This window comes from Struthio camelus, chromosome 31 (assembly GCF_040807025.1).
Source record: "Struthio camelus isolate bStrCam1 chromosome 31, bStrCam1.hap1, whole genome shotgun sequence".
NCBI classification, from domain to species: Eukaryota; Metazoa; Chordata; class Aves; order Struthioniformes; family Struthionidae; genus Struthio; species Struthio camelus.
Window position 1 is genome coordinate 4,864,790 of NC_090972.1, and position 13,428 is coordinate 4,878,217.

At 65.8% G+C, this 13,428-nt stretch overlaps 1 protein-coding gene and 1 long non-coding RNA gene across 2 annotated transcripts; one reads left to right on the top strand and one right to left on the bottom strand.

Annotated features, from left to right (window-relative positions):
* Positions 1-5,920: 5,920 nt before the first annotated feature.
* Positions 5,921-12,293, top strand: CDC37 (cell division cycle 37, HSP90 cochaperone). Its single transcript, XM_068922917.1, has 8 exons — positions 5,921-6,153; positions 8,878-9,159; positions 9,262-9,367; positions 9,864-9,979; positions 10,387-10,509; positions 10,918-11,100; positions 11,430-11,501; positions 11,748-12,293. The coding sequence occupies exons 1-8, from the start codon at positions 5,968-5,970 to the stop codon at positions 11,901-11,903; spliced, it is 1,224 nt and encodes a 407-aa protein (XP_068779018.1). The 5' UTR covers positions 5,921-5,967; the 3' UTR covers positions 11,904-12,293.
* Positions 12,041-13,320, bottom strand: LOC138063089 (uncharacterized). Its single transcript, XR_011136683.1, has 2 exons — positions 12,956-13,320; positions 12,041-12,358 (listed from the first exon to the last, which is right to left on the bottom strand). It is a non-coding gene; the product is annotated as an uncharacterized lncRNA (long non-coding RNA).
* Positions 13,321-13,428: the final 108 nt, after the last annotated feature.

Consider the following 13,428-nt stretch of genomic DNA (forward strand, 5'->3'; position numbering starts at 1 on the left):
CAGGGCCCCCTGCCCAGTGCACGGCGCTGCCCAGACCCCCGGTGCTGGCGTGGGCTCCCCCCCCATGCATGGCGCTGCACAGACCCCCAGGACCGAGGTGGGGGTCCCCCCCATGCACGGCGCTGCCCAGACCCCCGGTGCCGGCATGGGCTCCCCCCCCCATGCATGGCGCTGCACAGACCCCCAGGACCGAGGTGGGGGTCCCCCCCATGCACGGCGCTGCCCAGACCCCCGGCGCCGGCGTGGGCTCCCCCTCCCATGCACGGCGCTGCCCAGACCCCCGGCGCTGGTGTGGGCTCCCCCCCCCTGCACGGCACTGCCCAGACCCCCAGGACCGAGGTGGGGGTCCCCCCCCCCGTGCACAGCGCTGCACGGACCCCACGTACAAGACGCGCGGGGGCGGCGGCGCCACACGGCCAGGGCTGAGCCGCGGCGCCAGGCCGGCGTCGAGGGTGCCGGGAGCCGGCGACGGGCTGCAGCCTCCCTCCCCAGGAGGATGAATTCGCTCCGGCTGGAAGCGTCGCCGCCGACGTCGCACGCCCGAAAGCCGACGCGCCAGCTCGCCCGCCCCGGCCCCGCCGCCTCCCTCCCGGCGCCGCCGCGCGGCTCCGCGCCAGCGGGCGCAACCCAGACCCGGAGACGCCGGCCCTGGAAATCCCGGCGCATGACGCCTTGCAGCAGACGGGCGTCGTCGCAGCCCGCCGCCCGCAGCCCCCGGCCCACCGGCTCCGGCGCCGGGCTGAGCGCCGGGCTGAGCGCTGCCGACCGGGACGCGGCCGGAGACGGCGGGCTCAAGGAGCAGGAAGAGCCCGGCCAGGCGATGCCGCCTGCGGCACCGTCCCCGGCACGCGGCGCCCGCCGGGCTGCGAGGTGCTTCCGGGCGCAAAAGGCGCCTTCGCCGGCTCGGCGGGCACTCGGGCATCAGCGGCCGCCCTCGGCGCGGCCACCTCCCGCCGAAAAGCCGCGCCGCCGCAAGCAGGCGGGCGCCCGCGCGTCCCTACCTGCGGGGCTCGGGGCGGCTGCCGGCGACGCGCGGCGGGACGCGCAGCGGCAGCGTGGTGGGCCGCGGGAGGCTGGCGGGCTCCGGCGAGCGCGGCCGCTCCGGGGGCTTCCAGGGGGGCACCTGGAGGCTGGCGGAGAGGCGGCGGCGCCCGCGCCGCAGGTCGGCCCCCAGCATGCCCGCGGCGGCCTCCGAGCGGCTGCGGCGCCCGGGCTCCGGCGGCTCCGGCGGCTCCGGCGGCTCCGGCGGCTCCTGCAAAGGAGGCGGGGGTGGCTCAGCCGGGCGGCAGCCGGCCGGTCCCGGGGCCCCGGGCCTCCGCCACCCAGCCCGGAGCATCCCGGCCCTCGGGGCAGCCCAGGCATGGCTCCAACGAACTGGCTAATTGCACTGGCCAGAGGAATTAGAGGGGGTTAATTAATCCCGGCAGGTGCTGCTGCAGGGAGCGGTGCAGTGAGGAGCCACGCCAGGGCCGGGGCTGGGGCTGGGGCTGGGGCGGGGGGGGGGGGGGAGCCAGCATGGCCACTGCCCCCGGGTGGGGGGCGCCCGGGGCCACGGCACTGAGCCGCTTTCCCAGCCCCGCTGGCCCCCGCGGCGCCCCCTCCCGCTAGCCCGCTGCGTCCACACGCCAAGCACACGCGTGCACGCTCGGATGTGCATGCATGTGTTCGTGCACACGTGTGCACACACAAGCACAGTTGCATGCTCAGCCAGGCATGAGTGCGCCCTCGCTGCACACACACATGCGCTTGCACAAGCACACACGCATGCACGCACACACATGCACGCTCAGCCGTGCATGTCTGCGCACACACATGCATACTTGGCTGTGCATGCATGCGCACACACGTACACACACATACGTGCTCTTGGCTGTGCACGCATGGGCACACACACATACACACCCATGGCTGCCCACACATGGGCACACACGCGCATGCACGCACACGCATACTCAGCCGTGCATGCACACACACACATGTGTGCACACATGCACACCCTCAGCCGTGCGTGCACGCGTACCCAATGCGCTTGCACACTCAGACTTGCCTGCATGCACACACGGGCATGCGCACACACGGGCACGCACACGCACGCACCTGCAGCCATGCATGCACACGCGCACCCTTGGCCGAGCAGGCGCGCGCGCGGGCACGGGGCAGCCACCCGCGTTTCCACGCTCTCCCCGGCCCCAAGCCGGCCGCGAGAAGCTCTGCCCGGCTCCCCCTTCCCGGAGGCGGCGTGTCCGCGGGGCACCGGGCAGTGCCGGGGGTCCACGGCCCCCTGCCCCCCCGGCCCAGGGCCACGCTCACCTGGTCCTCGGGCACGGCCAGGGTGCTCCGGCTCTTCTTCATGCAGCCGCCTGGCGCGGGGGCTCAGCGGCCGTCCTGCCCGCGCTCCGGCCGCGGGGGCCAGGGGGGCCGGCGCGGGGGGCACGGGGGGCGCAGGGGCCTGCAAGAGAGAGCGGTGGGGTGAGGGCTGCGTCCCGCCGCCCCCGCCGCCCCGGGGGGGCCCAGCCGGGCTGCTCGCGCTCCGTCGCCGGGACCCGGGGCTGCAGGAGCAGGGCTGAGCACCGACACGCTCATCGCAGCAGCGGCCAGCACCACGCTGGGGCTCCGGCTCCCCCCAGCACGGAGGGGGCTGCCCCCAGGTCAGCGCACCCGGCTTCCCCCGCCGCCTGCCCCGGCTTCGGGAGGAATTTTCCGCCTATTTAACTGCTTCGCAGTCGCTTGGCGCCGGGGCCGGTGACGCCGCGCCGAGCGGCGAAGCCCAAGCCGCGAGCGGAAACGGCCGGGGGCGGGCGGCCGGGGCGAAGGAACGGCGTCGCACGTCCCTCCCCGGCTGGGATTTCGGGGCGCTCCGGGGGAAAGGGGCGGCTGCGCCGGGACGGGTGATGGGGTGGCAGCGGTCTCGCCGACCCGCCGCCGCCGGCGAAGCCGCAGAAGGGGCCGGCAGGACGCGGCACGGCCGGCCCCGGCAGCGCGGCCGCAGGGCCGGGACGCTCCCGAAACGCGGGACGCCCGGTGCCTCTCCCGGCGGGGCGGGAGCGGGGGGCTCGCTGCCCGCAGCCCCACTGCCCCCGGGGGGCTCCCGGGGCCCCTCAGCACGACCGGCCGCGGGGACCCCCGAGCGCTGTGTCCCAGGGGGCTCCCGCATGGGGCACCTGCTCCCACCGGGGTGCCCTGTCCCACCGGGATGCCCGGTCCCCCTGGGATGCCCGGTCCCTCCGTTACTCCCGGTCCCCCCGAGATGCCTGGTCCCCCTGGGATGCCCGGTCCCTCTGTTACTCCCGGACCCCCCGAGATGTCTGGTCCCCCTGGGATGCCCGGTCCCCCCGGGATGCCCTGTGCCACCAGGATGCCTGGTCCTGCCGTGGCACTGCACCCCCCCCATCCCTTCCGGATACCCGGTCCCCCAAGATGCCCAGTCCCCCTGGGATGCCTGGTCCCTCCATTACTCCCGGTCCCCCCGAGATGCCTGGTCCCCCTGGGATGCCCGGTCCCTCCATTACTCCCGGTCCCCCCGAGATGCCTGGTCCCCCTGGGATGCCCGGTCTCTCCATTACTCCTGGTCCCCCTGGGATGCCTGGTCCTGCTGGGGCGCTGCACCCCCCACATCCCTTCTGGATGCCCAGTCCTGCCCAGATGCCCGGTCCCCCCGGGATGCCCTGTGCCACCAGGATGCCTGGTCCTGCCGCGGCACTGCACCCCCCCCATCCCTTCCGGATACCTGGTCCCCCAAGATGCCCGGTCCCCCAGGATGCCCAGTCTCTCCATTATTCCCGGTCCCCCTGAGATGCCCGGTGCTGCTGGGATGTCTGATCCTGCTGCAGCACTGCATCCCCCCCATTCCTTCCCGATGCCTGGTGCCCCAGCATGCCCAGTCCCCCCATGATTCCCAGTCTCTCCATGATTCCCAGTGCCCCCAGGATGCCTGGTCCCCCGGGATGCCCTGTGCCACCAGGATGCCTGGTCCTGCCGCGGCACTGCATCCTCCCCATCCCTTCCAGATACCCGGTGCTGCTGGGATGCTCGGTCCTCCCATGATTCCCGGTCCCCCCAGGATGCCCGGTGCTGTCGGGATGCCCGGTCTCTCCATTATTTCTGGTCCCTCTGGGATGCCCGATCCCCCCATGATTCCCAGTCCCCCCGGGATGCCTTGTGCCACCAGGATGCCTGGTCCTGCCACGGCACTGCACCCCCCCATCCCTTCCGGATAGCGGGTGCCGCCGGGATGCCCGGTCCCTCCATGATTCCCAATCCCCCCAGGATGCCCGGTGCCCCCATGATGCCTGGTCCCTCCATTATTCCCGGTCCCGCTGGGATGCCCGGTCCCCCCAGGATGCCCAGCGCCGCCGGGATTCCCGGTCCCCCCATTATTCCCGGTCCCCCCGGGATGCCCGGTGCCCCCGAGGCGTTGCCCCCCACTCCCCGCCGGGGATGCCCGGGCCCGAGCGCGGCGGCTGCACAGGGAGGGGAGGGCCCCCCCGGCCCCCCCGGTCCCCCCGGCCCCCCGGTGCCGCCCCCGGTACCTGGCCGCCGCCGGCTCGGCCGCATCCAGCCGCCTTTGTTTGCGGCGCCTCCCGCCCCCCCCCCCGCCGCCGCCGCCGCCGCCGCCGCCCCGGTACCGGCAGGCGCAGCCGCTCGGGCGGAGCGAACCGGGGGGGGGGGCGGGGGGGCCGGCCCCGCGGGTACCGCACCGCGCCGTGGCCCCCCGGCCCCCCCCGCACTCCCGAGCACCTCCGGTACCGGCACCCCCGGCCCCGGCCCCCCCCGGGATCCCCGAGCATCCCCGGTACTGGCCCCCCCAGGACCCCCGGGATCCCCGAGACCCCCGGCCCCGGCCCCCCCCCGGGACCGCCGAGCACCCCCGGTACCGGCCCCCCCGGGACCCCTGAGCACCCCCGGTACCAGCCCCCCCTGGGACCCGCGGCACTGTGATCCCGCCGGGATTCCCAGCACCGCGACCCCTCTGGCACCCCTGGCACCGGCAACCACCCAGGACCCCCGAGCACCTCTGGCACTGGGACCCCCTGGCACTGGGCATGACCCCCCCGGGACCCCCATGCACCCCCCAAACCGAGCACCCCCTGATACCGGGACCCCCGGTACTGAGCACCCTCCCTGGGACTCCTATGCACCCCCGGTACTGGGACCCCCCCTGCTCCCCAGCACCGGGCACCCCCAGCACCCCTAGCACCCCCAGCACAGCGGGGTGGCAGTTCGGGGCGGGCAGATGGGGGGCTGGCAGTGGCGAGACAGTCGGGGTGGCTGCGGTGGCTGGCCAGGATGGTGGGTCGGGGTGGTGGGTCAGCACGGTGGGTGGGGATGGAGTGTTGAGGTGGGGGGTCAGGATGGAGGGTTGGGGTGGAGGGTTGGGATGGAGGATCAGGATGGAGGATCAGGATGGTGGCGCAGGGTGGTGGGTCGGGGTGGTGGGTCGGGATGGTGGGTCAGGTTGGTGGGTCAGGATGGAGGGTTGGGATGGAGAATCGGGGTGGTGGGTTGGGTTGGTGGGTCGGGATGCAGGGTTGGGGTGGCCACAACAGCCATCCCAGATAGCAGGTTGGGGTGGCCAGGATGGGATACTGGGTCGTGACAGGGGGTCGCAATGGGGCAGGACGGGATGACGGGTGGGATGGGTGGCGGGTGGGCCTGGGACAACCACCCAGGGTGATGGACTGGGGCACTCGGGGTGCCGCAGGCAGGTGCTTCTGGCATCACCTCTTTTTTTTTTGGTGGGGGGGGAAGCGCCCCCCGTCCCCACTGGGGCTAGGGGGGGTCGACGCGAGGCCCTGCCCCGACCCCCGCGTCGCCTGCGCGTGTCTCTTTAAGAGGCGCGCCATCTTTGTGCAGGGCGAGGCTGCCGCGCATGCGCGCCGCCGCCGCCTCGCGGCGCTTCCGGCTTCTGCCCTGCGCGGCGGGGCGGGCGCGCAGGCGCAGTGCGCAGGCGCGGGCGGAAGTGCGTGCATGTGCGGGCGGAAGTGGGCGGGCGCGGGCGCTGGAGGTTTCCAGAAGAGGCCGGAGGAGCCGGGCCCGGAGCGCGGCCGCGCCATGGTGGACTACAGCGTCTGGGACCACATCGAGGTGTCGGACGATGAGGACGAGACGCACCCCAACATCGACACCGCCAGCCTCTTCCGGTGGCGGCACCAGGTCGGGCTCCGGCCGGCCGGCGGCAGCGCCCCCCCCCCCCCCCCCGACTCCGGGCTGGGCCGGGGCGCGGCTCCCCCGTGACCCCGTTTCCATGGCGACCGGCTCCCCCGTGACCCCGTTTCCATGGCGACCGCCTCCCCTATGGGGCCTGGGCTGGGGGCTCCCCTGTGACCCCCCCCGTCCCTGTGGTAACAGCTCCCTGAGACCCTTCCCTTCCCCATGGGGCCTGGGCTGGGGGCTCCCCTGTGACCCCCCCTGTCCCCATGGTAGCAGCTCCCTGAGACTCCCCCCTTGTCTGTGGGTCCTGGGCTGGGGGCTCCCCTGTGCCCCCCCCCGTCCCCATGGTAGCAGCTCCCTGAGATTCCCCCCTTGTCTGTGGGTCCTGGGCTGGGGGCCCCCCTGTGACCCCCCTGTCCCCATGGTAGCAGCTCCCTGAGACCCCCCCTTGTCTGTGGGTCCTGGGTTCCCCTGTGGCCCCCCCCTGTCCCCATGGTAATGGTTCCCTGAGACCCTTCCCTTTCCTATGGGGCCTGGGCTGGGGGCTCCCCTGTTACCCCTCCCTGTCACTGGGGTGACCAGTCCCCCTGGCCCCCATCCCCTTGTTGGCCTGGCTGGGGTCTCCTGCTGGCCCCTGTCCCCATGGTGGCTGGGCCATGGGGGAGCCCATGGCCCTCATCTGTTTGGGGTCCAGCTCCCTATGACCCCTATCCTCATGTTGACCTGGCCCCATGGTGTCTGGGCCAGGGGTTCCCCCATGGCTCCTATTGCTGTGGGGACTGGCTCCCTGTGACCCCTGTCCCCATGGCTCCCCCTGTCCCTCAGGGCCCTTCCAGGAGGCTTCCTCAGGGCACACTGTCCAAGGCCCTGGGAGCCAGCAGTCCTTAGGCCCTGCCCTGGGGTCCAGGGCAGCTGCCAGGAAGCCCCAGGCTGGTGCCTGCCCTGTCCCTTCCCTGGGCCTGGGGAGATGCTACCCTCTGACCAAGTCACTGTGCTAGGAGCTTAGCCAGCCCGAGGTAGTCTCTTCTGCCTAATACTGGTGCGGAGGCTTGGAAGCTATCGCGATCTGTCTGTGAGGCTCTGCGGCACCATGCCACTGACGCCCCTAGAGCGGGCCTGGGTATTAGTGGAAGTGACTTGTCTGCTGGGTCAAAGCAGCGCCACGGTGAAGCGCCCTGTGAGTGCCGCGTGTCAGCCTTTTGCCTGTGTTCCTCAAATGACTGATTTATCCCCTTATGCTTGCCCTGTGCTACCCTAGCTTGTCAGGCCAGGTGACGCTCGCCGGGGAGAACCCGGCTTCCCTCTGGAGAAGCCAGGGGTAGCCCACCTCACCTGGGGCCAGTGCCTGCTCTCGGGACTCAGAGCTTCGCGTCCCGTCGCTGTTGCGTAGGTTTCATGGATGTGGTTGGAAGGGCTGCGCCGAGTTCTGGCAACTCCCTGTGCTTCTAGCAAGCTGTTTCTTTCTGCTGCGATTCCCCTGCCCATGAAGGGTAATAAACCTGCAGGAGGAGGCAGTGACTGAGAGAGGCAGATTCATGGGATACTGGCTAAGCGCATGTGTGCGCTGCTTCTGTGGGTTCCCCCTCCCCCAAATGTGAGGAGAGGAAACTACAAGTTTCTTTGCAGGTAAAGAATGAATGCAGTGAGTTCGTGTGCTCCCGGCTGGCTTCCTCCGCTAAAGGCGTCCTCACCTCAAACAAGCAGAGGAATAACAGTGAAAGGCAGTTCTTCCCGCTTCCTGTGAGGGCCCTGGATAGGAAGGCAGGAAGGGTCCCGGCCTTGTGTGGAGGAGGTGCGCAGACCTGCGCTGCCTAGTCTGAGCAGAAGAAATCCTTAGGGACTCACAATCCTTTTCTCCAAGTAATATGATATTTGGGGGTTAGCAGCACAGGCTGTGGGAGGAAGGGAAGGGTGGTTAAAAATTGGACAGTGAAGAAAAATGAAGCTGGCGTGCAAATTAAATTGCCCCCGCTTCCAGTTCAAACAAAATGCTAGTGCTTAGCTTGGAGGGCTTGTTTGAGGCAGGTGAGCGTAGGCTTGATGTTGCATTTGGAATATGTTGTGGTGCAGCGTCTGCTCCAGGTTCGTCCTGTGGAGCTGTGCATGGAGAGAACGCAGCTCTTCTGCCTCTTGATCTTTCTTGAAAGAGATCTTTTTGAGGAAAGATGCGTCTGTTCTCACCTTGTGCTCCTAATGTAGCTGCTTCTGGGGGAGGGTATGTGACTTCTTGTTCTTCGCTGTGTTCCACAAAGAATAACAGCGATCTGGGAAAGCATGTCAGGCTTCCTGGAGCACGCGTCTCCTACACTGCAGCGAGCCGTTACCTAACAGCGTAGGGAGGCTCTGTGCGTGTGTCAGTGTCACGGGAGAAGCGTGGCTAAAGAACCCAAGTCAGCTAATGGGGTGTGGAAGATAGTGAACGCTAAACAGAAATATCCCGCTGTTGTCTTGAAGTGGTTTCAATTCTTGCCTGCTCCAGAGGAGGTAGAAGAGCCCCCCACCCTTCCCCAGGAAGCACTGCACAGTGCAGGCCTGAATAGCCAGAGCCAGCTGCCCACTCTGAGCTCCGGTCGCGAGCTCCTGTTGGCCGTTGTAGGGATGATTCAAAGTCCTGTGGGCTCTGGATGCACTGGAGAGGCTGATGTTGCTGCTTCGTGACTGCAGTCTTCCAGACTATCTATTTGTTTTTCTCTTGAGGGTCTTAAAAGTGTAAATTGTTGCTTGCAGGCTCGAGTGGAGAGGATGGAGCAGTTCCAGAAGGAAAAAGAGGAGCTGGATAAGGGGTGCAGGGAATGCAAACGGAAATTAGCGGAGTGCCAGAAGAAGATGAAAGAGCTGGAGGTGACAGACCAAGAGAGTGGGAAAGGGGAGCTGGAGAGGCTCCAAGCTGAAGCCCAGCAGCTGAAAAATGAAGAGAAGAGCTGGGAAAACAAACTGGAGGAGCTGAGGAAGAAAGAGAAGAACATGCCCTGGAATGTAGATACCCTGAGCAAGGATGGCTTCAGCAAGGTGGGTCTGGGGGGTGCGGAAGTCCCTCTTGCCTCTGGCCTGCGTCACTGGATCTGCAACTAAATGATGCAAGATCTGCTAACGTCCTTCTGTTCTCTGCAGAGCGTGTTCAACGTTAAACCAGAGGAGAAGGAAGAAACGGAGGAACAGAAAGAGAAGAAACACAAAACGTTTGTGGAGAGAAACGAGAAGCAAATCAAACACTTTGGTGAGTTAGCAGAGTGTAGGTGGGGGCTGTAGAGCCCTGTGCCCTTGCGGGGTCTTCCTGCTGATGGAAATGGCTCTCAATGGACTCTCTCACACCAGTGTGACAGTGGATTGCTTAATGTAGCCTCCTCCCATCTTGTCTGTTAAGTCCAGGTGCTCACTTAGCTCTTTGAGATGCTCAACTGCTAAGTGAAGCTTCTGTTTGCATAACAAGTGTGTGGCAGGGGAGGCCACCTAGTCAGTTGACAAGTTGACATGCTTTTCACAAGTCTGTTTTCCTGCTCGCCCAGCCAGAGCAAAAGTTCATGCTCTGCCTATGTTTGTGACGGTTTAAATGCAATAGGGGGTGGGGGGAGGGAAGGAAAGGTTGATCTAAACTTGGGATGAGTCATCTGTCCTCTCCCCTTTTGCTGAAGACAATAGTATGAGGCTTAGCGGGTGTTCTTTTTTAAGAGTGGAAATATTACTCTGCTAACTGGGGCTGTCCTGCTTTGAAGGCATGCTGCGGCGCTGGGATGACAGCCAGAAATATCTGTCTGATAACCCTCATCTCGTGTGCGAGGAGACAGCCAGTTACTTAGTCATCTGGTGCATCGATCTGGAGGTGGAAGAGGTGAGACAGTTGGGCAGGCAATGCAGTTGGGACTGTAGCTGGAATCTTGCTAGCTAGGGAAGGGAAAAAATCTGGCCTGGCTGCCAGCTCCGCACCGAGCAGGAGGGACTGCATTGTCCCTTTGCAGGAAGCAGGGCTCTGAGAGCCTGTGTCCAGCTGGCCCTGTTGTGACAGGCTTTTTTGCCTGTCAGAAATGCCAAGTGCTTCCCTGCAGTGGGCCCGTCTGGCGTGGCTCCAGGCCAGCTGGGATCTGATTCCGTGAGTAAAAGGGGCTGGGAATGAGTCTGACCTTCATGACTCAGGGATCCTGCTGGAATCTGGCGTGTCCTCCCCTGCTGAGGGGCCGCATAGGTGTGCGCCTTCAGGGCGAGTGAACTGCGGGTCCTCATCTGCCCTTTCCACTGCAGAAACATGCCCTGATGGAGCAGGTGGCCCATCAGACAATCGTCATGCAGTTCATCCTGGAGCTGGCCAAGAGCTTGAAGGTGGATCCCAGGGCTTGCTTCCGGCAGTTCTTCACAAAGATCAAGGTGAGATTGGAGCTCTTGCTATCAGGGCAAGCTGCTTCCTGGCTCCTTGGGGGTCAGCTGGTGACAGTTCTTCATCCTGTGTGCTGCAGTGGGTCTTGGCACAGTGTCTTTCGGTGTTTGCCCCCCCCTCCCCCCCCCCCCGTGATGCCTGAGCAAATGCTGCTGGTGGTGAACGTGGTTCCCTCCCTCCCTCTAGTCAGTCCCTTTTTTCGGCCGGGCTGGAGGGAATAGCTAGGCTCACGGCCCTGGGGGGAGGTGAAGTGAAGCTGCAGGGATGCAGCTGGGTGGGAGCTCTCTCCCTAGGACAAGCAGGGGATGTGGGCCCAGAGCAGTTCCTGCTGCAGGTCTCCTTGGGGCTGGGACCTGAACGCTGTCTCCTAACCTGCCGCTCCTCCCTGCTCGCTCCAGACAGCTGACCAGCAGTACATGGAGGGCTTTAACGATGAGCTGGAAGCCTTCAAGGAGAGGGTGCGGGGACGAGCCAAGGTGCGCATAGAGAAGGCTATGAAAGAATACGAAGAGGAAGAGCGGCAGAAGCGGCTGGGCCCTGGTGGGCTCGACCCTGTGGAGGTGTACGAGTCCCTCCCTCCTGTGAGTATCGTGCTGTGCTGTGGAGATAAATTGATGCAGTGAAGTTTCTTGCTTGGCCTGCGCAAGACATGCACAGGCAGTCTGTGGCAGACCCTGTATTTTTCTTCTGTCTCAACTGCTGTAAAAGTGGGAGCTGGGAGACAACACAGGCTTGGTGGGGCAGCTTGAGCACCAGCGCTGCCTCTGCTGCCCTCCCGGCCATGTGTCGTAGCTGTGCGAGGTTGAGCTGCTGCATTCTGATGTTGTAGCAGGGTTGGTGACCTGTCCGCTCAGGTATGGAAGTAGCAGAGACTAGCATTAGCTCGTCTTCCTCTGTTCTGGCCTCGCAGGAGCTGCAGAAGTGCTTTGATGTGAAAGATGTTCAGATGTTGCAGGACACTATCAGCAAAATGGACCCAACTGTGAGTATTCCCTAGACCTAGAGAGCTGTGCTCCCAGCGGCGTGGGGGCTGCGAGGACCCTGCCGCATAGGGAAGGCAGGCGTGCGAGTGTGCGCGGCTCCCAGCTTGTCCCTGTGCCGCTTCTCTAGGGGTGAGCGCTGGGCTGGCAGAGGGCGGTGGCCGGAGCGAAGGGCAGCGGAGCAGGCGGAGTGTGGAGCGGGCCGTGGAAATGCGAGCGCCTTGCTGATGTCTCTGTCTCTCTTCCAGGAAGCCAAGTACCATATGCAGCGATGCATCGACTCTGGGCTCTGGGTGCCCAATGCCAAGACGGCGGAGGGGGCTGAGAAGGGAGGAGACAGGGCTGAGGCTGTCTACGAAGAAATCAAGAAGGAGAGTGGTGATGAGGAGAAAGGGAACCCATGAACTACTGGCTGGAAAAGGCGTAAAGCGGACTCTCCCTCCTCCTTCCCACAGTCCTATTCCTTCTCCTCTCTTGCCAACTCATCCCTCTGTGAAGACACACGCTTTACACACGTTAGACACTTGGTGAATGTGTGAGCTGCTTGCCGGCTGACTAGCCAGCGTTTTGGTGTCCACCCAACCCCCCACGTTGCCCTTCAGGAGCAGATGGAAGCCCCTGTGCTAGGCTGGGGGAGTTCCCCGTTCAATCTTCCATCGGGTGTAAGCTCACAGGGATGCGGCATGGCAGTCTAGGCTTGTAGGTCTTGCGCTGGTCAGTGTAATAGTTGCACATGCCGTTGTATCTCTTGGTAACCAGTAAGGCTATTACCTGAATAAAGAGATTGAAGTATCCACGCGCGGAGTGGAGTCGGCCAAGGGATGGGGGAGGGATATTAATGAGGCAGTGTTTGCTGTGGCTTAAAAGGGAGAAAAAGGAGAAGGAGGTGGGGGGAACTTATCAGTGCTTTCAGTTTCTCCTGACAGCCTGCCTGGCTTCTGAGAGTCCCTCTCCCTACCCTGTGCCAGGCCTGTTTCCCTCTTGCGGCAGCGCGGAGGGCAGGCAGGGACGGAGGAGGCTGGGGACCGTGGGCTCCTCGGCCCGGAGGCTGCTCTTGTCGGTAGGTGGCAGTGCCAAGTTGTCGGAGCCAGGCCAGAGCCTCTCGGGAGGGAGCATGGGGCCGGGGCTGTGGGGTCACAGGCTGGGGGTTGCCCCCCTCTCTGGGGCAGTTCAAGGTGCCCTGCTTGGGGCCCCCCCCCCGACATCGACTTCTGCTAGAGTAAGAGCTTGGATGTCGCAACTGCTCTTCCTGCTCCCTGTTTCATCAGAGCTGGAGCTGCTGCGCTCATGGGGAAAGAGGTCATTCCGTAGGGAGCAAGGGCTATGGCCCTTGAGGGAAAAGGGCAAGAGTTGGGACCAAAATGGAGATGGCGAAAGGAGGATAAATAGCTCAAGGGGAAGCAGTGGGGAAGAGAGGTCACCTCTCTTCGCGTGGTTTAATTAAAGCCTCACTCACGGGGTGGCAGAGGCAAAACGTGCCCCGCAGGCAGCGCTCCCTCTGGGGCTTGGGTCCCTCGCCGTGCTGTGGCCGCCCTCCACGGTGCCTTTGGCCTGGCCGGGAGATCCTGCCTGGGCTCTGGGTCCTGGGGCTGGTGGGAGCCCCCAGCAGCGGGGTGAAGCTCCGCGAGGGGTGGCTGCCCAGTGGAGGTGGCCCCGGTACCTGCCCCTCTCCTGGGGAGGCCTGTTGGCAGCTGTTTCTCTGCCTCGGCTCCAGCAAGGGCTTGATGGTGCTGCCCAGCTGTGCGCTAAGGGCCGCAGCCAGCTGTTGCTCGCTGCCCCGGTTTTGGTCGGTGGCTTCACCCAGCTCTGCCCCCACCTCTGGCTCTGTGTCCGGCCCCGCCCTCCAGCTGCGGCCCCGCCCTCCAGCTGCGGCCCCGCCCTCCAGCTGCGGCCCCGCCCCGCAGCCAATGAGCGCCGCCGTCGGTCCTT